Raw genomic sequence first — 22217 nt, 5'->3', positions numbered from 1 at the left:
AGAGTTTCTCTGGAGCACGACTTCCGGCCTGGAACGGAAGTCCGCTCCCTTGTCTCCCAGACCTCCCCCTCCCCCCTCCCCAAATCCCCGCCACGCGAGGCTGCGGCGCACGGTATGGGTGTGTTTGTGTGTGTCTGTATGGGGAGGGCGTTTGGAGGGAAGGTTACCGGGAGCTCCGTGGCCGCTGGGGGGCAGGGATCCCGGTGACAGAGATGGGGGTATTTTCTCTGACTTCCCCTTGGAAGCTTCAACCCCCCCTTCGGGCACTCTAGGTATTTCTTGGGGCCCAGTCGAGGATTGTACCCGTCCAGAGCCTCCCCATCCTTTCGGGAGAGCGAAGCCCAACCCCCGGGTCCGTCCCAGAGGAGCGTGAGCGGGGAATGCCCCGTCAACCCGGCCCTCCGGATTCCGCGCCGGCGCAGACTCCGGCCTCAGTCCGGAAAGAGATCTTCCTGTCGGTCTGGGCTGGGGGCAAGGCAGCGGTGGCCTGGGCCGCGGGTGAGGGCAGAATAACCGGTGGGAAGGCTGCGTTTTCACGAAGGACTCGGGTGAAGCTGCAGAGCTGCCTTTGAGCCCTGACTCCTTGGCTTCCTGGGTCGGAGGAGATCTTGTAATGGAGTGGTTCTTCGTCTCACACTAGCAAGATGCCTGATTTCCTCAGGATCGAGGGGTGAGTGAGCGGTGGGGTGGTTGCACAAAACCGCTGCTAGCTACACACTGGATACCCTTGTCATCTGTATTTTGGAGGCTTCTGTACAAATTAGAAAGTAAAATTCTCCTGAGTGGAGAAATTTAGGGCCTCTCTGCATTTGATGTCAAATGTTGACATTTGCTGGTCCCTGATAGTCTCAAATCTAGATATTTGCTTCATGACGAACTGATTTTGGGATTCCACAGTTGATTTCTAATCTGCACCTGGTTTGCCTTGGGCAATCTGGCCTGGGGCAAGTTATGGCTTAAGGGAATTTCACCTACAAAATAAGAATGAAGATGCTTGCCTCATATAAAACATGGGATTGTGTTGAAGATTAAATAAAATGGTGCTCTTGAAAGCACATAACTTTGTGCAGTTTAAAAGAACTTCGACGTACATTTATCTCAGTTACATTCATCTTCATATTAGTGTGGTCAGACATTTTTCTTCTTTTAATGGTAAAGGGAAAACTACCCCTTAGGACTTCTGACTTCTTGTTCAGTGATCTTTTCTTTACCTCGTGCTTCCTTATAATATTGTAATAAAAGAGAAGGTAATAAAGGGAATTATTTTTTTTAAGTGTTATGTCTTGATTAATTTCAGATTGAAGAATGTCCCGGGTTCCACTGGGGAAAGTCCTCCTGAGGAATGTCATCCGGCATACAGATGCTCACAATAAGGTAAGAGGTACAATCTGGTTATTACTCAACATTTATTGAAGGCATACAGTGTGCCAAGCATTATTTTGGCAGTTTGGAGATAGAAAGGTGAATAAAACCGGTAATTATAATCAATTTGATAAGTACTGTAATAGAGACATACACAAAGTGCTTCAGTGCACTGAGGAATGAATAATGAAATCTGCCTTGGGAAATAAGGAAAGGCTTCATAGAATGGGTGGTATTTGAGCTGCTGATGATATTTGAATTAGTTCTCGTTTAACAGGTTAAACTTTACCATGTGTAAAAGATCATTCCAGACAGAAGGAACATCATGTACTCACATGGCAACAAAAAGGAGCATGAAGCACTTGGGGCTTGGCAATAAACTGTGCATTCAGAAAGTAGGGAGTGGGGGGGGCGGGGCCATGGGGTAGTGACGGAAGATAAAGTTTGAGTGGTAAGTTAGAGTTGGCTTGTGACGCTTTTTCCTCTAAATTATAATGAAACCATCAAAGTCTTTAATTTGTATTTGTATCTTAGATGATTAGTTAGCTGGGTAGGGGATAGATCAGATGGAGTGAAATAATAGAGACACCAGTTAGGCAACTGCAGTGCTACAGGTGAGAGATGATGAGCCGTTTGCATGAAAACAGTGACTGTAGGGATGAAGAGGAATTTAGGAGATAGAATCCCAAGAACTTGGTGACTAATTGAAACAGAAAGGATTATCATTTGATAATTGCGGCATAATTGCAAAATTAGTAAGGTGATAGGTGTGTCTGTGCAGGGTTAAAAAGTTCTCGTGTGGCTGCAGAACATTTGAGATTCACTGGGTCGGATTATTTAACCACTCTAGAAATCCTGAATTTGTTTCCCAGGTTCCTGGTTATAACCCAATCTGTAATGCAATAATTAGTGCAGAGTGTTTTGTCAGTTACTTTTCTTTGATGTAAAATGTTATTTTTAGTCATTTATTTGTATTTCTTTTCTTTAAAAAAAATGTAGATTCAGGAGGAGTCAGATATGTGGAAAATAAGAGAACTGGAGAAACAGATGGAAGATGCCTACCGGGGAACCAAAAGGAAAATGTTACCCAGTAGTTCAAGGTGAAATTGCAGCTCTAAGAACCAAAATAATTCTGATCTTCTTTAGAACCATTAACTTTCACTTAAAAGCATTTTAGTTCGCTAAAGATAGATGAGTTCAGTTCTGTGAATCTTTAAGCCTTCCTTCTTTCATAAATCTAGACCCACGCATAAAGATAGTGGCTATGATACATATGGCTTAATTCTTGGTACTGAATTCCAAAATTCTACCTTGAACAACTTTAAAAGTTAAGGATTTTGTGTATTCTGACCTTGCTTGGTGGCTTTTAAGATTTACTGTTGGTAATTTACAGTCACTTAAGCTATCATTCACTCCTTTCCTCTTTTAGTCTTAGATTCTCTGTGAGCCTTTTCTTTACCCCATCTCCTTGTTGTGTTCACCAAGTCACACAGCCTTTCACATTACCTTCTAAATAGTTTCAATGTTGAGTATAAAGGATAATACAGGCTTAGTTGTCTTATCTATGGAGGTATAGGAATGTCTGAGTAATGGGAACATCTCTTGGGCTTCATATGCCTGTTAGTGTAGAGCTGTGTATATGAAAAATGACTATACTAATAATGCTAATTTCTAAAGCCACCCAGGGAAACAATATATGAGATATTTAAGGAGAGTGAGTGTGCCTGCGGAGTACTCAGGCTTTGGAGTACATACAACTCAGGATTGGCTGTATGTGAAGGGCTTTAAACAAGAAAGTATTTGGGGTCTCCAAGGTAAAGAAGGCATGGTCTCAATATAAAAATAAATATCTTTGCAGATATTTGCAGATAAAATGTTTCCTTTCTAAAGATGGTCCTTTGAGAATTTAGAAGTTAGTGCAGATGATGGTTTGTCTTATATTGCTTGTTCAATTCCAAGAGGCATTTCCAGGAACAAAATACTATTTTTAGAGTGAATTATTAATACCTGTCATGGTCTAATAAATCTTTAAATCATAATCTCTTTAGGGGCAGGATTCTGATTGTCTCATTTGCTATTACATTCCTAGCAGCTAGAACTGTGCCTAGCATATAGGCGGCCCTTAAACATTTTTGATAATTAGTTAGCTTGTGGAGTGACTTGTTAGTGGACCTTGTAAGCACAGGCTGTGTCAATGGTTCTCAACTGTTTTCTACCCCAGCATCCTCATGGGTTAGGCCTTGTTCCTACTGTTACTACGACCTCACTGCAGAAGGTTGCTGGTTTTCGAGGAAGGGAAAACCTTCCCTGGAGATTCTGAAATCTCCAGAGTAGTTAGAAATTGTCACCAGCTGTGATTATTCTCAGCATCCTTCTTTGCATGCCCTCCTACTTGAGAATCAGTGAGCGAGCTACAGCGTGCCATAGTCCATAAGTCATTTTTGTCTGTATTCTGCAATAGGATGGGTAGTAATGGTCAGATTTTCCCTGGATAAGTGTACAGACTTAGACAGTAGAACAGATCATGACTTTTTACATTTTTTTTTTTTAATACTAATTATCAGGTGGTTGTTTTCCCCTTAGCTTGTTCAGTGGGTTTTGTGTATGACATTCCATAAAGGAACCTTGCAGATTGCTTCCAAATATAAAAGTTCTTCTGTTTTTCCTTATAGCCGGATGCGTAGTGATGGTTTTGATGAAGAAAGTCAAAGAGACTATTGGAGGCCAAAGACTGAAATTTCTGGGGCACTGGAAGATGACTTTCTTAAGGCTAAATCCTGGAATAAGAAGTTATATGATTATGAAGCTAATATGCCAGACAGGTTTGTAACTAAATTCTTGTGACCATTAATGATATCTGACTTGAGAGTATATACTTTTAAAAATTAATTATCCCTACAAAAACTTGCACACAAATGTTCATAGCATAATTATCATAATGGCCCCAAAGTGGAAACCCAAATGTCTGTCAACTGATGAAGGGATAAACAAAATGTGGTACAGTAGTCCCCACCCTTATCCATGAGGATATGTTCTGAGACCCCCAGTGGTTGCCTAAAACCGTCAGTAGTACTGAACCCTATATATACTATGTTTTTTCCTATACATACATACTTATGATAAAGTTAATTTCTTTTTCTAGTTTTTAAATATTTATTTTTGAGAGAGAGAGTGAGCACGAGCAGGGGAGGGGCAGAGAGGCAGGGCAGAGGATCTGAAATGGGCTCTGTGCTGACAGCAGAGAGCCCGACCCCAGGCTCAAAGTCACACACCATGAGATCATCACCTGAGCTGAAGTCGGATGTTTAACCGACTGAGCCACCTAGGTGCCCCTGATGAAGTTTAATTTCTAAATTGGAGACAGTAAGAGCTTTACAATAACTAAAAATAGAACAATTGTAACAATATACTGTAATAAAATTTATGTGAATGTGGTCTGTCAAATATTTCATTAATACTGTATTCATCATTCTTCTTGTGATGATGTGAGATGATAAAATGCCTATGTGATGAGATGAAGTGAGGGGAATGATGTAGGCATTTTGATGTAGCGTTAGGCTGCTGCTGACCTCTGACAATATGACAGAAGGAGGGCGATCTGCTTCCAGAAAGCAAAACTGAAGATAAGGGGGGACTAATGTGATGTTCTTTGACGGTGAAAGGAATAAAGTACTGATATACTGTAACATGGATGAAGCTTGGAAACAGGTGGAAAAAACCAGACACAAAAGGCCACTTATTACATGATTCTATTTATATGGTATGTCCAGAATCAGCAAATCCATAGAGACAGAAAGTAGATTCGTGGTTGCCATGGGCTACAGGAGAGAGGAATGGAGAGTTAGTGCCAGAGGATGGAGTTCCTTTTTGGGTGATGAGAGTGTTCTGAAATTAGATAGTGGTGACGGTTGCACAACTCTGAATATACTAAAAGCCACTGAATTGTACACTTCAGAAGAGTGAATTTTATGGTATAGGAATTACATCTTAGTAAAATTGCTCTGTAAAAAACAATTGTCCCAATATAGACCGCATTATGTTAAGAGTTGTTTTTGGAGAAGTATTTCACAGCTAAAGAGCAGAGTAAAAGAGTTCTTGAGAATGGCAAGTTCTCTTACAAATGGACAAAAGAATCCTTTGTGTCTAAAATGATAGTGTGCAGTACAGAAAATGTAGCCAGTTAAGTTACTGAGCTTGAAGATGGGGTTGGCTCTATGGTGTTTTCTTTGTTCTGTATGCCTGTCTATGCGTGCACTCGTAAGTCTGTCTAATTTTTTTTTAACTTAAAGAAATGTATGTATTGCCTTAATAATACATATAATATCTGTGTCATCTTACAGATGGGGTCACAGCGGTTACAAAGAGTTATACCCTGAAGAATTTGAAACAGACAGGTAAGGCAAATAGGCTTACTGAAAAAAAAGTTAGAAACCAAGTGAACCAATACCAAGTAATACTATTCCAAATCTGAACTATAAATTGGGTTCCTAATTTTATTTATTTATTTTAAAAATGTTTTTTATTTATTTTTGAGACAGAGAGACAGAGCATTAGCAGGGGAAGGGTAGAGAGAGAGGGAGACACAGAATCTGAAGCAGGCTCCAGGCTCTGAGCTGTCCGCACAGAGCCCGACTCGGGGCTTGAACTCACGGACCGTGAAATCATGACCTGAACCAAGTCGGATACTTAACCAACTGAGCCACCCAGGTGCCGTGGGTTCCTAATTTTATAAAGGAGATAACATTTGCCATTAAAAATGTAACCAGAAAATAATAGGCAATTTAGTTTGGAGATACTTGGTATTTTGCCGTTTCCTGATTGATGTTCTGCATATACATAGCATTTAGGTTCTTCTACATAGTATTCCATACAGTAACTCAAGGTGACAGATGAGAATTTATCTTTAAGAAAACAAAATGAGAAAACAAAAAGAGTGATAGTCTCATAGTAACCCTATGTCAAAGCTCTTATTTAAAATTCAGATGTTAACCCCAACTTTCTATCTAGAGTGTAGAATACTAAAATATTAATAGACTTTTTATTTCCTATAGTAAAGCAGTTTCTCTTTTTTATTAGTAGTGACCAGCAAGATATTACCAATGGAAAAAAAACATCTCCCCAAGTAAAATCATCTACCCACGAGTCTCACAAACACAAGAAGTCAAAGAAATCCCACAAAAAAAAGCAGAAAAAAAAGTCACACAAAAAACAGAAGAAAAGCAAAAAGGAAGCCACAGATGTAACAGCAGATTCCTCAAGCGAGTTTTCAGAAGAAACGGGGGCTTCTAGTACCGGGAAAAGGAAACAGCCACATAAGCGCAAGAAAAAATCCAGGAAAAAGTCGCTCAAAAAACCTGCTTTATTCTTGAATGCAGAAAGTGATACTTCCCAGTCCGATGATTCCGCATCCAGCAGTTCTGAGGAAGGCGAGGAAAGAGACACTAAGAAAACCAAAAGGAAAAAGAGAGAGAAAAAAGTCCATATCCCTGTAGTTAACAATGAAATACAGGAGAGGACAAACAAACGCACTAATTGGAAAGTGGCTACAGATGAAAGGTCTGCAGAGAGTTCAGAGGATGACTAAATGAGAAAGAAACATTCTTCATTTGCCCATCTGACTGGTTACTTGCAGCTCTGTCACCTTGGGGTTTTGCCAGTGACTCTATTGCCCAGCACAGGGGCCCTGAGGTCAGAGCTGTCCTGTGCCATCTATATATGTTCTGACAGACTTGTCTTGTTTTGGCCTGTTAAACTTGATCCTCTTACTGTTAATAGGGAATCTGGTATTTTGTTAAGAAGTTTTCTCGAAGAGATTATTTTTTGCAATTAATCACATTTAGGGTAGAGTGCATATACAGCAAATTAAAGGACCCAGAAAGCTGAACCCAATAATGACCTGGGTACACCAACTGGAGTGTTGAATCTGGGGAAGGGCAAGGGTTGGGATCGAGAGGTGGATTGGAACCGGTGCTGTGTAGAATGCTGTAAGGGAACATCGTGTTGCTATCTTTATATAGCAGGTGCCAGGACTTAACTTTTTGTGTCTTCAGCCTTGGTGCTTTGATCTTTCTGTATTTGGCCCCTTAGATATGGTCCAGTTTATTTAATGAGAAAAAATGTGTAAGAACAAGATATTTTTCCTTCGTAACATCCATAGACCGCTGTTATGAGACTAGGGTTTTTTGGTCAAATTTCTCTGCTGGACAGGGTCTGTGGCTACACTCAGTATACCCCTAAACATGGTAATTGGATAGTAAATGGTTTTCTACTTCCTTTGTTGTCTATTGCCTAAATGGCCTTGTGTTCAGAATTCTTTCTTCGGTTGTCTTAATCCTCAACCAAATGGGATAAAGTTAGGAATTGGTCATGCTGTTTAATGGTGCTCTGAACAGGATTCAGGGTTGCAACTGCCATTTAAATGTTATCTTCCTTGTTCATTTCTAAATCTATTAATGAACTTTAGATTTTCCCTGAAGTTATGTTGAATCAGTTCCAAAATGAAACAGGCTTCTCAGGGATGCACCCACTTCTTCCCAGTCAGCCTTCTGATTAAAGCACCAAGCAGAGACCGTATTATTTTCCTTTGCTCTATACTGTGATCCCTACTGTTAATTCTTAAAAAAAAACAAAATATCACTGAAAAAAAGCTGGTAGAACACAGGTGAGTTTTTTCATTATCACGGAATGTCAAGTGACATTGTTTTTCCTGGTTGTCACTTCATCGGCTGAGTAGAAAACTTGAAAACCCAGACTTTTGGTCTTGGTTCTGCCACTAACTAGTTATAAGGTCTGAACAGGTAAGTTAACCTTCCTGGCCTTACCTTCCCCATGTAGAATACAGAAATACTTCATGGTAGCATGACAGTGTTAAGACACCAGCAATAGAATAGAACTATAACAACATTCCATGAGGTGGTAATACTTTGTGGTTCTAACTACTAAATTTGTTCTTTCCAGAACAGATATCTAATAAAGTGCTTAGTCACAAAATACATGGTTGGCTGGAGGTTCTCATCCCTTGATTATAAGCAGGTGCTACCTTTGAGGATATTTACTTGAAATATTAATACTTTGGTACTCAACTGTCATTGTTCCATGGCGTATATTTTTACCTTTGGGATTAGTGGGGGCCCACAGGTGGGAGGGCAGGACGTCTGTAATTACTACCTCTTAACCTAAAGCAATTGTTTTGTTCTTGAAGTAAGTGAAATCTTTGTTGGAAGGAGTCTTCATGTATTTTTTTGAAGCATTGTTTCTGTGCTGTAAAAGTATTGATTTTAGCACAGACTCAGGAAGATGGGCCAGTGGAACAAGGCATCTCCAGGAAGTTGGTTCTGTTTTGGGCTTGACCTTCCCTTTCTCCCATACTAGCAGGCCTATTTCTATCCCAAGAATACACATCTTGCCTGTTTTGGTTTTTTTTGGGGTTTTTTTTTTTTTTTTTGCCATGTTTACCTTTTCGTGGTCATGTATAAGCAATAAAGCTGTTTTCTGTTCTTCACCCTTCTCAACCCCAATTTCTCTTCTATACCTTAGGCTAAGGTTTTGATGGTTCTTCTAGCCCCCTTAATTAGTGGTTTAGGATGGCCCTTCAAAACCCAAGATCTCATTTGCACTACTGGTCTTGGAACACACTTGTTTCTAGTGTTCCTGCCCATCAGAGATCTCTATATTAAATCCTAAAATGGGGTTAAAAAAAAAGAGTTGGAGAATTCACATTTATTGAGCAACTGTTGTGATACAACATGGAATTTCTGAATTCCAAATAAATAAATTTCACTTTTTGAACATTTGATCTGTGACTTTTTAGCACCAACAGGCTTGGTAACAGCCTCAAGTTCACCTGACAATGGGCTGCCGACCTTCCCCCAGTGGCCCATCAATCTGCTCTAACAAGTCCTTTGTTTCTTCTGTCATTCTCCCAAGGGATGGCCTATTGCCCTCCTTTCTGTACAATCTGGGCAAAGCGACTGGTGATAGCAAGAGTAGTGTCAATGAAGCGGTCCACACAGCTAGAGAGGCAGTTTTCAGTGCGAGAGTCTAGGCGATTCCCTGGCTTCTCCACACATTTATCCCAGCATAGCTCCATGAAGTGATGCACCTAAGAAGAAAGAAAATAACCAGTGATGTCTGCATATAGGTCTAACTCTGCCAACTTTATTTCCTTCCCATTCTTCTCATTTTCTATCACCTGATGGAATCATTCAATCAACAAACCATGGGCTCCCCTCTTTCCTCACTTCATAACTTGTCACCAGTATGGCCCAGATCCTTGTCCTTACGTTGCAATAATCCTTTATTCTCTCCATTACTGTTTTTCTCTTTAGTGATTAAAAATTACTTTCCATCACGTCACCCCTGTGTTTGCTTAACGCATCAGTTCCTCTCAGCCACTCAGGGCACTCCCTTATTTAACCACTAACCTGTTGTGCTTCCATGAAGTACATGCATAGCATACTCGACCCTTAATATTCCTGGAATGCCCTCCCTAAAGATTTTTCCCATTCTTCAACACAGTTCAAATTTTTACCTCCTTGAAGGCCACGGTCTATTTTTTACAACTGTGTTAAGTCCTTAATCAGATTGTAAATTTTCAGGCAGGGTGAGTATCTTTTATCTTCCCAATTAGCTCCAGTGTAAGCTGGAAAGGTATGGTACCAATGAATGTCCCCCAAACCACTGCATTCATCTCACTCCAAATCTATCCCTTACAGAGCAGTTCTTTAACCATTTACTGAGGGCGTCCTTTTTGGGATGCTGAGTACTCAGTCAATACTGTCTGCGGTCCTAAAGTGTGACTGTCCTCTCAGTCTGAGACGTGGTTAAGCAATAAGCCATACTGGGAGTGGTCCTGCTGCTAGTAAGCGACCAGGCCGGGTTTCAAACGGTGGCGAAAGAGCTCCAAAACACTTGTTCTAAACTACAGTCCACACTGACTACTTCAGAGTCCACCTTTCTCCATTAATGTTCTACTACTTTGTCGTTTTCAAATACGTTATCGCATATGGTCTCTACAATCCAGTGAGGCAGCAGGCGACTGCAAAACCAGGACCCATATGGGTGGGTGTCTTGCCTAGAGGTACGTGGCCTGTAAGGGGCAGAGGCAGGATCAGAACCCAGACCTTCCGAATGCCAAGCCCAGAGAGCTCGCCGCCAAACTAGTTTCCGGTGACCTTGGCGTCGCCCGACCTTTCTCCTCTGCTTTACACTTTCTCTTTCCCCCACGCCGGGTTTGCCGAACAGGCACCCGAGCACTACTGGTCACCAGGGCCTGGAGGGCCATGCTCATTTCTTTTCCGAGAAGAACCGGGCGCAGCAAGAACGAGCATTGGGCAGCCTCCCCGTAGCGAGGTGGCAGAGCTCTGCTAGTTTTTTTCTAGCGGCAGTCACTTCGCGGGCTGAGTAAAGAGCCTGAAAAGTCAACCTGAGCCTCAGCCTCCTTTCTCTCCACCGCGGTCCTTGTCCTCGCACCTGTGCCGTGAACTGCGCTTTCTGCTGTTCGGCTGCCACCAGGCGCTGCAACTCCGCTTCGTCCGCCTCACCCAGCTCCGCCATCGTCCACCTCGAACTCCCGGCCTTCTTACGAGCGTGTGTGCGCATGCGCGGCGGACGCGCGCCAGCTCCCGACTTCCGGTTCACCAGGCATTTTCCTGTTTCCTGTTTTCTTTCGTTGTCGAGGGGTGGGAGTAGTCGAGTGACTGCTTCCGGGTTGCTGGGTGACCTTGAACCTTCGGGAGAAAGATGGCGAATCTCTGGCGGCTGGGTGTCCTGTGTGGTGCGCAAGGAGGCCGAGGTGAGGGGTCCTGGCAGCCGGAGGTTCTTAGTACAGTCTCCAGCCAGGGAAGGGAGTGCGGTGAGGATTTGCCTCCAGGCGACGAGGCCTCTTGAGCAGGGAATCCCTCCATTCCGTTTGCCCGTCTGGCTTCTGTCGAAACCATGGCGGTAATCACTGTTGCCTACGCGCCCAGACGTTCTCCCGAGCGCGTTATCACTCCCGCTCAGGGCTGACGTGGGGATGGATAATCTGAAAGAGAGCTCCTGGAAGTTACGGTCCTACTGAAGCTATTCATAAGAGTTCTGTTTTTTCTCCCCCATACAATGTCCGTAGAATGCACCCACCCTGCATTGGAAAAGTGTGTTAGGCTCTAAGTGCCAATGCCTGGTCTTGCCCATTTACCCGGAGTTGGCATAGGGGTCGGGAGATCAACTTGATAATCATTCAACTGGGCATTTGTATTCAACCAGACACTGTAGTAGGATTGGGATACAGATGTGAATAAAACATAGTTCCTGCTCTCGAAGAGTTTTCATTTTTATACGGAAAACACACGTAAGCATAACTTAACATAAAGCACAAACTGTTGTACTGTACATAAATTATTATGGTAGTCCAGAGGAAGAACATATTTAGCTGTATGTTTTGGAAAGGTTACCCTCTTGGTTCCTGAAGGAAGCGTGTCCTATTTGAGTCTTGAGGATAAGGAAGGCCACAGGACGAAGGACATTACAGTTGGAGCTACTGGAATGAGCTAAAGTAATGATGAAGGTGTAGGAATGTGAAGTAGGAGAGTAAATAAACTAGATATTAGTGCATGAAACTGAAGGTGAGGGATGAGAGATGAATCTGGAAAGGTGAGCTGGAATCAAATCATGGAAGAACTTGTCTTGATAAGGAGTGTGCATTTACCTGCTCTGAAGGGGACCATTGAAAGATTTGACATAGAGTTGCAGTTTAAATCGATCGCTTGAGTAACACTGTGGTAGATGGCCATCATAGGAGATGGGACCGGCTAGGACACACGTCAGGGAGATGAGATAGGACACTGTTGGAGTAGTACAAACAAAGAGCAGACTATCTCAAGAAATGTTGGGGAGATACATCAGTATCATTTGGTGATTGATAATTTAGGGAGGGAAATTTTACATGACTTGCAGATTTTTGGTTTAGGTTAAAGAGTGGCTGGGATGTTATTAAATAAAGTGGCGAACAAGCAAATGGAAGACGAGTTTGGTTGAGAAAGTGAGTTGAAGGATGATTGTAATTTTTGGCATGGTGAGTTTGAGGATCATGTAGGATATCTCAGGGCAGAGACCCAGGAGGCACTCACACTTCTGAAACTCTGGAGAGATAGCAGGGTTGCAGATACAGAATTGGGTGTCATCAGCTTATGGGTAGAATAAGCTGAGTGGACAAAACGGCCAAGGGTGGTCTTAAGACATGAGGAGAGCAATGGGCAGATGATAGAAAGTTGGGAAAACATTAAGAGTGAATGTAGGAGGAGTTTGATATAGGATGTCAGACAATCAAAGGGAGGACTAGAGGAGAGTTCATCAGAACAGAAGAGAGGAAAGGTCCAATAGGGTGGAGACTAAAGGGTGTTTGTTGGATGTGATCACATGGAGACCATTGGCAACTTAAAGCAGTTTTAGTAGGGATGACAATAAGTTTCAGAGTTGAAGAATGATAGGGAAGTGAATAAGTGGAGGTGATTTAGCCAACACTTTAAAGAAGCATAATTGGAAGAGCCAAATTATGGGAAGAGCCCAAATGTCCACCAACTGATGAATGGATAAAGAAGCAGTGGCATATATGTACGATGAAATACTACTTGGCAATGAAAAAGAATGAGATTTTGCCATTTGCAACAGTGTGGATGGAACTGGAGGGTATTATGCTAAGTGAAATCAGTCAGTCAGAGAAAGACATATATGTTTTCACTCATATATGGAACTTGAGAAACTTAACAGAGGACCATGGGGGAAGCGAAGGAAAAAAATAGTTACAAACTGAGATACAGTACGGAGAACAAACCGAGGGTTGGTGGGGGAGGTAGGAGGGGGAGGGGAAAATGTGGGATGGGCATTGAGGAGGGCACTTGTTGGGATGAGCACTGGGTGTTGGATGTAAGCAATGAATCATGAGAATCTACCCTCGAAACCAAGAGCGCGCTGTATACTCTGTATATTATCTAACTTGACAGTAAATTATATTTAAAAAAAAATAAAGAAGCATAGTTGGAAATGGCCAATAGGAAGGAAGGAGAGGTGAAAGACACAGGAGAGAAATTACCTCTTATTGAGTAATTATGACATTCTGGGAATTATGCTAAGCACCTTTCATATATTAATTTTCAGTGGAGTATTATGAAGTAAGTGCTACTATTTTCATTTTACAGATAAGGACATTTAGACTTAGAGAGGCTGTTTAACTTAATTGCTCATCACCTCACAGCTAGTAAGTGGTGGCATTGCATGAACTAGGTCTAGTTTTTAACCAAGAGACAGGATCAAAAAGGGGACAGAACGGGATAGGTTCAAGACTACAAGTGTAGGGGTGCCTGAGTGGCTCAGTCGGTTAAGCGTCCAACTTAGGCTCAGGTCATGATCTCGTTAGTGAGTTCAGCCCCACGTTGAGCTCTTTGCTGAGGGCACAGACCCTGCTTGGGATTCTCTGTCTCCCCTCCTCTCTGCCTCTCTCTCTCTTAAAATAAATAAAACATTTTAAAAAATTAAAAAAGAGTACAAGTAGAGAAACTGATCTTGAAAAGGAAGATGGTAATAGATGTACTTCCTAAATTAGACTGAATTCCTTGAGGACAAAGACTGTCTTGTCTCTTGCTCCAATGAAGAGCATGCTTTTACCTGCAGTAAATGTTTGTTGGATGAACAGATGAATAAATGGAAAGAGAAAGGAACTATAATTTACTATTTATTTATTTATTTATTTATTTATTTATTTAAAGTTTATTTTGAGAGAGAGTGCGCATGCGAGCAGGTGAGGGGGGGGAGAGAGAGAGAGAGAGTGTGAGCAAGCAGGCTCCACACTGCTAGAACAGAGCCCCATATGGGGCTTGAACCCATGAATCGTGAGATCATGACCTGAGTCAAAATCAAGAGTCAGACCCTCAACCAACTGAGCCACACAGGTGCCCTATAATTTACTTTATAAAATTGGTAAGAGTGAAGCCCTTTTACATAAGTGGTTCATTGATTTTTCAATCTTTCAATGGCTACTTAGTATGACTTCATAGTAATCCAGGGAAATATATACTGTCCTCATTTTACAAATGAGTTGTTATCCCCTGTTTGGAGTAAATAGCTTGCTTATGGTCATTTAGAAAGTCTGTTATTCCTGTTAAAGGAGAAATGTTTATGACCTCCCTTATATCTCTTTCCTCAGCTCTGTTTCTCCGAATTCCAGTAGTCAGACCTGCTTATGTCTCAGCATTTCTCCAGGACCAACCTACCCCAGGACAGTGTAGAACACAGCACATTCACCTGTCACCGAACCACCATGGTACGTTTTTTTTTTTTTTCTTTCATTGCTACTGCTTTTTGGGCTCTTTTCATCTTTGTCTTGGGTAATTTTCATGCCTTTGGCAGGACTTGCTATCTGTGGAGTGGAATTCTTATGTCCAGCTCTGTCAGATGAAGACCTGTTTAGCCTGCACCTTGGGGCAGACAATGCCACAGTGGTTGAAGGATGCCATTTACACTGAAAGAGAACTCTTCTGGTCTAAGTCTATGAAAATTTCAGTTTTTTTAAAGGAAATAGTTTTGTAGGAAGAGTCTATAAAATATAGTCACTCTTATTTAGCTGATAGAGAGGAACCATATACAAGTAATTTAGAATAGTAGACAATTTAAAAAGTCATACATGTTTATAGCTGTTAACTGAATTATTTTTATTTAGGTTGATAACTAAAATCACATGGCATTTTTGGGGTGAATATTATGGAAAACCTGTAAGTGAATAGTAAGTTAACTATTATTTCCAGTTTTAGAGTCTGGAAAGATCTGTATTTTATAGAGATAAAGATTCCTCTTGATTCTTAAGTCAATAACTTATGTACAGTTGCATCTGAATTATGAGAAATTAGGCAAGTATAGTTTTTCTGCTTTTTAGAGTTATTTTGTCTTGGAAAATTCTTTGTTTCTGCATTCCTTTGTTTAGTTCAGTTAAATTTAGCAGAGTGGTTTTAATTTAAAGTGCATGGGACTGAAAGCAAGCCCTTGAAGTTTTAAACATGGTTTTTAATGTATGCGTCCATGTGCATTTTTCTGGGGAATATCTGTCCTTTTATTAGATTCCCAAAGAGGTCTGTAACCAAAAAAGATAGAGGTTCCCGAAGAAATGTTTAAAGCCCATTTTGTTTTTCACTTATTTAAAAGAAGTTTTCATGTTCATGTTCATACCTGTTTTGGACTATTTATAAGTAATGGGACAGAAGAAGGACCATAATCGTAAAAGTTCACATCAGAACTTTTTGAATTGGCTGGTTTGGTTTTTTTGGGGGGAGGATTTTTAGTATTACCTTCAAATTCTAAAAATTAGAATGTGTAAATAAAAGAGTAATGTTTTAAAGGAATTCCTCTGCTGGTATTAACTTACATTCGTAAAGTATCTGTCCATTACACTAAAGCCCAAGGTTGGTGGTTCTGCAAAGGTAGTTCATCCATCTTCTGGCCTGTCAGCAAATTGGATCAGTCTTCTAATGCATTTAAATAGGGACTGTGACACCTCGAGCTAAAGAGCGTCAAAGAAGGGAGATAGCATCTTTCTCATTTATCTTCTTTGTCTTACTCTCTTTCTGCTCAGTTAAGTCTCATATGCATACTATTTGCCATTCTGTCAGCTGGGTTATTTTGTGGCAAATACTGAATGTGAGATATGTGTGTTTTCCCCTTTCAACTCTTACAAATCTGGTCCCTCCTTTTTATAGCTGGTTCCAAGGCCTCATCTCTCCACTGGACTGGTGAGAGGGTGGTCAGTGTTTTGCTCCTGGGCCTAATTCCAGCTGCTTATTTGAATCCCAGCTCTGCGATGGACTACTCCTTGGCTGCAGCCCTCACGCTCCATAGTCACTGGCAAGTACAGCAGACCCTTCAGTGTTACGTTGCTAAATTTATTTGCTGTGAGCTTGTCCCGTTACTGCAGATGAGGGAGAAGTTGATAGAGATACTCAGACCTGTAGACAACTTTAAGACCTATAAAGTATTTGTATGCCCAGATTTGTGTATCTGCCTGCCTATTTGATGTCTTCTCTTCCATGTCTGATAGGCATTTTGAATATAGCATGTTATAAAACTGAGTTCGTCGACTCCCCAGATCTCTTCCTCTAGCACTCTTGCCGATCTGAATTAATGGCATTTGCGCTCTTCTAATTGTGCATGCCTCAAACCTGGTCATCATCTTTGGTTTCAGTAGTAGTCACCTAACTGGTCCTCCTTCTGTCTATTCCCAACACAGCAGTCTCAGTGATCCTTTTAAAATATTAAGTCAGATGAAGACATTCTCCTTCTCAAAACACTTTGCAGTCTTTTAACCTTCCTCAGGCTAAAAGTCAGAATTCTCATGATGGTCTGCCGACCCAAGGTAGTCTGGCTCTCTTTCTTCCCGAATTTCCAGCTACTCTCTCTGTCATTCACACCGGCTTTCATGATAATTCTTGGACACTCCAGGGACACTCCAGGCCTCAAGACTCTACTTTGCTTCTGCCTGACACTCTCTTTCTCTAGTTACATGGCTTATTCCTCATTTCCTTCACATCTGAACTGTCACCTTCTCAATGAAGCCTTCTCTAACCACTTATTCACAATTATAGTGTCCTTCCCAGTATGTCTTATCCCTCTCCCCTGTTTTATTTTTCTCAGTAGTGCTTATTACCTTCTACTATACTGTATCATCTATTTATCATTTTGTGTATTCCTTGTTTCCCCTCATTAGAATGAAAGCACTGATACAGAAAATTACAAGAATCACATCCATGGCTTAATGAATTATTGCAAGGGTAATGCTGCCCAGGTCAAGAAATTGAACGTTGCCACCTACTCCAGAAGCTTCTTCCTTGTGTTCTACCTCAGTCATAACTGTTCAGCATCCTCCCAACCAGGAACCATTATCCTGGTTTTTATAGTAATCACTCCCTTACATTTTAGTGTGGTTTTATCACTCAGTTGTGCATCCTTAGACACTGTAGTTAAGTGTTGCCCTTTTTAAAAAAAGAAAACAGACTTTTGGCTGTTTTTGTTTGTTGTTATATATATTTCATGCCTAGAGCAGTCCCTGACACGCACTAAGTAAATACTTATTGAATGAGTGAATTCCCAGCTTCTATTTATTTTATCCAGTGTAGTTTGTTAGACTTTCTAAGTTAATGAACCCTCTGAAAAGTTTGTAAATAACAGTTGGGATCTTTGAGTTCATTTTATGTTGTTTTATAAGGACAACATGATATTGTGGGCAGGGGAAGCATTTTTGGGTTGTTAGAACTGAAAGGACTTGGGAATATCTTAACCAACCCTGTTATTTTACAGATGTGGACACTAAACCCCGGGGAAGGTTAAGTGATCTATCAGAATGATTTTGTAGATTAGTGTTACAAGGGATTTTGCTTACCTAATTTTCTAGGGTTGGTCAGGGGAATTACCCTTTAATCTACAGACCTTTCAAAATACAGGATTCCATTGCATATGAAATATTAGATCACAAGTACAGGAATATTTCTCTAATATGTGGTTTTTGGCAGGAGATCCATCTAAATCAACGAAAAGTCAGATTAAGAATTCTAACGTAATATATTTATATATATTTTTTATTCTATTCTCCAGTTACCTTACTAATTCTTCCTTCTCTCTCTCTCTCTTTCTCTCTCTCTCTCGGTCTCTCTCTCTCACACACACACACACACACACACATACACACAGGATGACTTAAAAGAATGTGTATAATTGTGCATTAATTCCTCAGCATCCATTCTCTTTTAATCCACATTAATTGGGCTTTTATCCTAACTACATAACTGAAGTAATTCTTGCCAATATCCCCCAAAACCTTCATTTTTCCAAATCTGTCTGTTCTCTGTCTTCCTCTTACTTGAACTCTCAGCACCGTTCAACTTAATTGGCCATCCCCTCCTTAAATAATTTTTTTTGGCTCTGTAGACCCTGTGCCCACCATTTTCCTCCACCTCACTAGCTGCACCTTCTCAGTCTCTGATGCCAGCTTCTCCCCCTTGTCTGACGTGTGAACGAGAAAGCCCTGAATCCTGGGCTCAGTTTTCCTTTCTTAATTTCTCTAATTTCCTGAGGCGAGCTCAGATCTGACCTCTTCTTGATCTGCAGTCCTGTGATTCCACTTGTCTAACCAGTGGAGTCCATTTGAATGTGTAATAGTCACCTCAAATTTAACATTGCCAAAAGCCACTCTTGTCCGCCCCAAATCTCTCTTGATTTTCCCTTAAAGCTGCCTCCTTTCCTGTTCTTCCCTAACTCAATTAAATCATAGTTCCTCAAGCCAAAAATCCTAGGAGTTATTGCAGATACTTCTTTTTGTCTTATCCCACATCCAGTCCATCAGCTCTTTCTGTTTGTGCCCTCTTCAAAACATAGCCTGTCTAAATTGTCACTTCACACCATCTCCCCCGTCACCAGCCTAGGTTGAGCCAACAATCTTGCTGAGGCTACTTTATTTGCCTCCTAACTGGTTTTCTGTTTCTGTTCTTGCCCCCCTTCTGCTGCCTGCACTCTCCATTCACCATACTGCAGCCAAGGTGGTCTTTTTTAAAAGAAAAATTACATTTCTTTATAGGAGATACACAAATGGCTCATAAGCAACATGAAAAAATGCTCAACACCATTTTTTATTAGAGAAATGCAAATCACAACCACAATGAGCTGCCACTTCATACTTAATAGGATGGCTCTAATCAAAAAGATGGGCGATGACAAGTGTTTCAAGGATGTGGAGAAGTTGGGAGTCCTCCTATGTCTGCTGGGAATTTAAGAAGTTGGAGCCGCTTTGGAAAACAGTTTGGCAGTTCTAACAAAAAGTTAGAGTCACCATATAACTCATTGATTCCACTTTTATGTGTACACCCCTCAAAATTGAAAACATATCCTCACACAAAAACTTGAATAGTAATATTCATACAGTGTAATTTACAATAACCAAAAAGCAAAAACAATCCAAGTACGTGCCACAATGTTGATGAACCTTGAAAATGTGAAGTGAAAGAAACTTGACACAAAAGGCCACATGTTGTATGATTTCATTTATATAAAATGTACAGAATAGGCAAGTCTGTAGAAATAGAAAACAAGTTAGTTGTTGAATAATGAGCTCATGGATGCAGGGTTTCTTTTTGGGGTGATGAGAATTAAATAGTGATGATGTTGCACAACTTTGTGAATACACTACAAACCAGTGAAGTGTACACTTAAAAAAGGGTTAATTTTATGGGGCGTGCCTGGCTGGGGCTGTGGGTAGAGCCTGGTACCTTATGTCAGGGTCGTGAGTTCAAGCTCCACATTGGGCATAGTGCTTGCTCACTTTAAAAAGTGTTAATTTTATGGTATGTGAATTATATCTCACTAAAGCTGTTATTAAAAAAGTAAAATTAGGGGCGTCTGGGTGAGCGTCTGACTTTGGCTCAGGTCGTGATCTCGCGGTCTGTGAGTTTGAGCCCCGCGTCAGGCTCTGTGCTGACAACGCAGAGCCTGGAGCCTGTTTCAGATTCTGTGTCTCCCTGTCTCTCTCTGACCCTCCCCCATTCATGCTCTGTCTCTCTCTGTCTCAAAATAAATAAACGTTAAAAAAATTAAAAAAATAAAAAAAAGTAAAATTAGGTCACTCCTTACTTAGGTTACTTCCTACTTAAAAACACGTCTGTGGTGTCCCATTACATTTCATATGAAATTCAGACTTTTTTTTTTTTTTTAAGATTTTTATTTTTAAGTAATCTCTGTACCCTATGTGAGGGTCGAACTCACAACCCCGAGATCAGGAGTCATGTGCTCCATGGGCTGAGCCAGCCAGTCACCCCTGAAATAATAAACTTTTATTATGACCTTCAGGGCCCTATGTGATCTGCCTTTCCATTATGATCTGGTCCTCCAGTCACACTAATCTTTTTACTATTCCTCAAAGATGCCAAGGTCATTGTCACTTCTGTTTGGAACGTTCTTCTTATTCAGGTCATCCTTTCTAAAATATTTTCTCATAGCACATACATATTTATTTTCTCCTTCACTAGAATCTGTTCCATAAAGGCAAGGATGCTGTCTTATTTGCTGTTCTTTCAACACCTATAACAGGTTCTGGCACATAATATCTGCTTCATAAATTTTTTTTAATTAATGAAAAATTCTATAGAGCATTTGTTTTAAAGTCTATTTATTTATTTATTTATTATTAATCTCTACACCCAGTGTGGGACTTGAACTTACTACCCTGTGATCAAAGAGTCACACGCTTCTCCGACTGACCTAGGCTGGTGCCCCTGGAGCATTTGTTTTAATTAAACAAACAACAACCAAGATTTTGTATATAGAGTGGCAGTTAACTACTGTCTTTGATAGAAGTAACTCTGGAAAATTGAATCTGAAGAATAGAGATGTCTTTATTATATTACTGGGAAACTCTTGATTCCTTCATTTTGGTTTATGATTCTATGACCTTGAGTTGTACTTTGAACCTGATAATTATTGTTTTGCAGTCAAATTAGCTGTTTGGCTTTCTTTTGTACTGTTATTTTTTTGTTTAGGGGCCTTGGACAAGTGGTTACTGACTACGTTCATGGAGATGCTTTGCAGAAAACCGCCAAGGCAGGAGTTTTGGCCCTGTCAGCTTTAACCTTTGCTGGGCTGTGTTATTTCAACTATCATGATGTGGGCATCTGCAAAGCTGTTGCCATGCTGTGGAAACTCTGACCTTTTTGACTTAATACCACGAGAATTGATTGTACACCTCTTTGCCTCTGCTCTGTCATGCCATTGAACTCACAATAAGGAGGAAATAACAGATAAGTCCATTGGTGAGACAAACCTCTTCTCCTAATCGCCTGGTTATTTTTAGAATTCAGTCTTTGAGGAAAAGGTTTGAGAGAAATTGTATCCAAGTAATTTGGGGACTGAGTTCCTTGTTCTGGTGAGTTTATGGGGTTGTCTCCCAGCTTCTCACAAGACTCAGCATAACCAAACATTGCATATGAGCTTTTGCCTGTTAGCTTTTCAAATTCTTAAAGGGAATTCAGCTTTATTACTATCAATACCTGATCAAACGTCTATGTTTGTCCTGGGAATGATGGTGAAAGGGAAAGACTGTTCATTCACAAGTAAAGACTTTGCAGAAAATTAGTCAGTGTTTAATTTTTGAAAACTTCCCTCTCTGTTATACCAGTTATTAATGGTTACATGTCCTAGGGAAATTTTAAAGTTAGGAAATCCTGCTCTTTGACATTACTCATTTCTAAAGCTTGGGAGGAGGAGCCCGGAGAGCTTCTGAGTGTAGAAAAATTCCATGTAGGGAAGAGGTACCCTTATAGATGTATCAAAATATTACAGATTCTGAACTGAGACTTAATCCTCAAATGTGTTTATTTTACTTGTCCTAATGTTCTACAAATATAAAACTGTAAGTAATAAATTGTTATTTTCCCACTGTAGGAATCTCTAATGTGAAAATGTATTCTATGAAATAAAATTTTTTTAAAAATAAAATGCTATATAATAAAAATGTATTGTAGTCTTTTATGTATTAATTGTCCATAGTTTTATTTAGTAGTACTTGGTGTCTTTTGCATATATAGCACTAAAATAGGACTATTTAAGTTTCCTTCTAGGGCTTAGCAGTGACGTAAATTACAAAGTACTGTGATACAAAAAAGACTCATGTAAGAGACAGAAATACATTGAGTATGAGTGGTTTGGTATAAGAAGAGTGTTAAATACATTTGACCTCAAACAGCAGTTGCACGGGTCCAGTTAATATGTGGATTTTTTCAATGTATACAGTATAGTACTGTAAATGTATTTCTTCTTTGGGGTTTTTATATTTTTTTCCTAGCTTTATTGTA

General features: G+C 40.5%; 3 protein-coding genes across 6 annotated transcripts; 2 read left to right on the top strand and 1 right to left on the bottom strand.

The window, feature by feature from the left end:
• Positions 1–56: 56 nt before the first annotated feature.
• On the top strand, positions 57–8863 carry NKAPD1 (NKAP domain containing 1). Of its 3 annotated transcripts, none has more exons than XM_015082472.3 (6): positions 57–112; positions 1298–1374; positions 2362–2462; positions 4035–4184; positions 5703–5756; positions 6439–8863. In XM_015082472.3, exons 2-6 carry the CDS (start codon positions 1306–1308, stop codon positions 6944–6946), a joined length of 882 nt encoding a protein of 293 aa, XP_014937958.1. In that variant the 5' UTR covers positions 57–112; positions 1298–1305; the 3' UTR covers positions 6947–8863. The 3 variants fall into 3 exon arrangements, with proteins under 3 accessions (XP_014937958.1, XP_014937968.1, XP_014937941.1); XM_015082482.3 differs by having other exon boundaries at positions 103–670; positions 6442–8863; XM_015082455.3 differs by having other exon boundaries at positions 109–670.
• On the bottom strand, positions 7964–10964 carry TIMM8B (translocase of inner mitochondrial membrane 8 homolog B). The gene is made up of 2 exons (XM_015082497.3): positions 10834–10964; positions 7964–9463 (listed from the first exon to the last, which is right to left on the bottom strand). The coding sequence occupies exons 1-2, from the start codon at positions 10960–10962 to the stop codon at positions 9296–9298; spliced, it is 297 nt and encodes a 98-aa protein (XP_014937983.2). The 5' UTR covers positions 10963–10964; the 3' UTR covers positions 7964–9295.
• Positions 10965–11001: 37 nt separating this feature from the next.
• On the top strand, positions 11002–21877 carry SDHD (succinate dehydrogenase complex subunit D). 2 transcript variants are annotated; one of them, XM_015082491.3, is made up of 4 exons: positions 11002–11155; positions 14543–14659; positions 16086–16230; positions 20907–21877. In XM_015082491.3, the coding sequence occupies exons 1-4, from the start codon at positions 11104–11106 to the stop codon at positions 21070–21072; spliced, it is 480 nt and encodes a 159-aa protein (XP_014937977.1). In that variant the 5' UTR covers positions 11002–11103; the 3' UTR covers positions 21073–21877. The 2 variants fall into 2 exon arrangements, with proteins under 2 accessions (XP_014937977.1, XP_026892316.1); XM_027036515.2 differs by lacking the exon at positions 16086–16230 and having other exon boundaries at positions 11021–11155.
• The last annotated feature ends 340 nt before the right edge of the window (positions 21878–22217 follow it).

This window comes from Acinonyx jubatus, chromosome D1, assembly GCF_027475565.1.
Source record: "Acinonyx jubatus isolate Ajub_Pintada_27869175 chromosome D1, VMU_Ajub_asm_v1.0, whole genome shotgun sequence".
NCBI classification, from domain to species: domain Eukaryota; kingdom Metazoa; phylum Chordata; class Mammalia; order Carnivora; family Felidae; genus Acinonyx; species Acinonyx jubatus.
The sequence above is the reverse complement of the archived record's forward strand: the minus strand, read 5'-3'. Positions and strand labels throughout refer to the sequence as shown.

What these genes read in the sequence shown, in the direction of transcription:
- TIMM8B (XM_015082497.3), bottom strand. Translation starts at nt 10,962, where the DNA reads ATGCGCACACACGCTCGTAAGAAGGCCGGGAGTTCGAGGTGGACGATG. An exon ending in AAGCGCAGTTCACGGCACAG is followed by an intron (nt 9,464 to 10,833) that starts GTGCGAGGACAA and finishes CTTTCTTCTTAG; the next exon opens with GTGCATCACTTCATGGAGCT.
- NKAPD1 (XM_015082472.3), top strand. Translation starts at nt 1,306, where the DNA reads ATGTCCCGGGTTCCACTGGGGAAAGTCCTCCTGAGGAATGTCATCCGG. An exon ending in ATACAGATGCTCACAATAAG is followed by an intron (nt 1,375 to 2,361) that starts GTAAGAGGTACA and finishes AAAAAAATGTAG; the next exon opens with ATTCAGGAGGAGTCAGATAT. An exon ending in GAAGCTAATATGCCAGACAG is followed by an intron (nt 4,185 to 5,702) that starts GTTTGTAACTAA and finishes GTCATCTTACAG; the next exon opens with ATGGGGTCACAGCGGTTACA.
- SDHD (XM_015082491.3), top strand. Translation starts at nt 11,104, where the DNA reads ATGGCGAATCTCTGGCGGCTGGGTGTCCTGTGTGGTGCGCAAGGAGGC. An exon ending in TGGTGCGCAAGGAGGCCGAG is followed by an intron (nt 11,156 to 14,542) that starts GTGAGGGGTCCT and finishes CTCTTTCCTCAG; the next exon opens with CTCTGTTTCTCCGAATTCCA. An exon ending in CTCACGCTCCATAGTCACTG is followed by an intron (nt 16,231 to 20,906) that starts GCAAGTACAGCA and finishes TTTTTTGTTTAG; the next exon opens with GGGCCTTGGACAAGTGGTTA.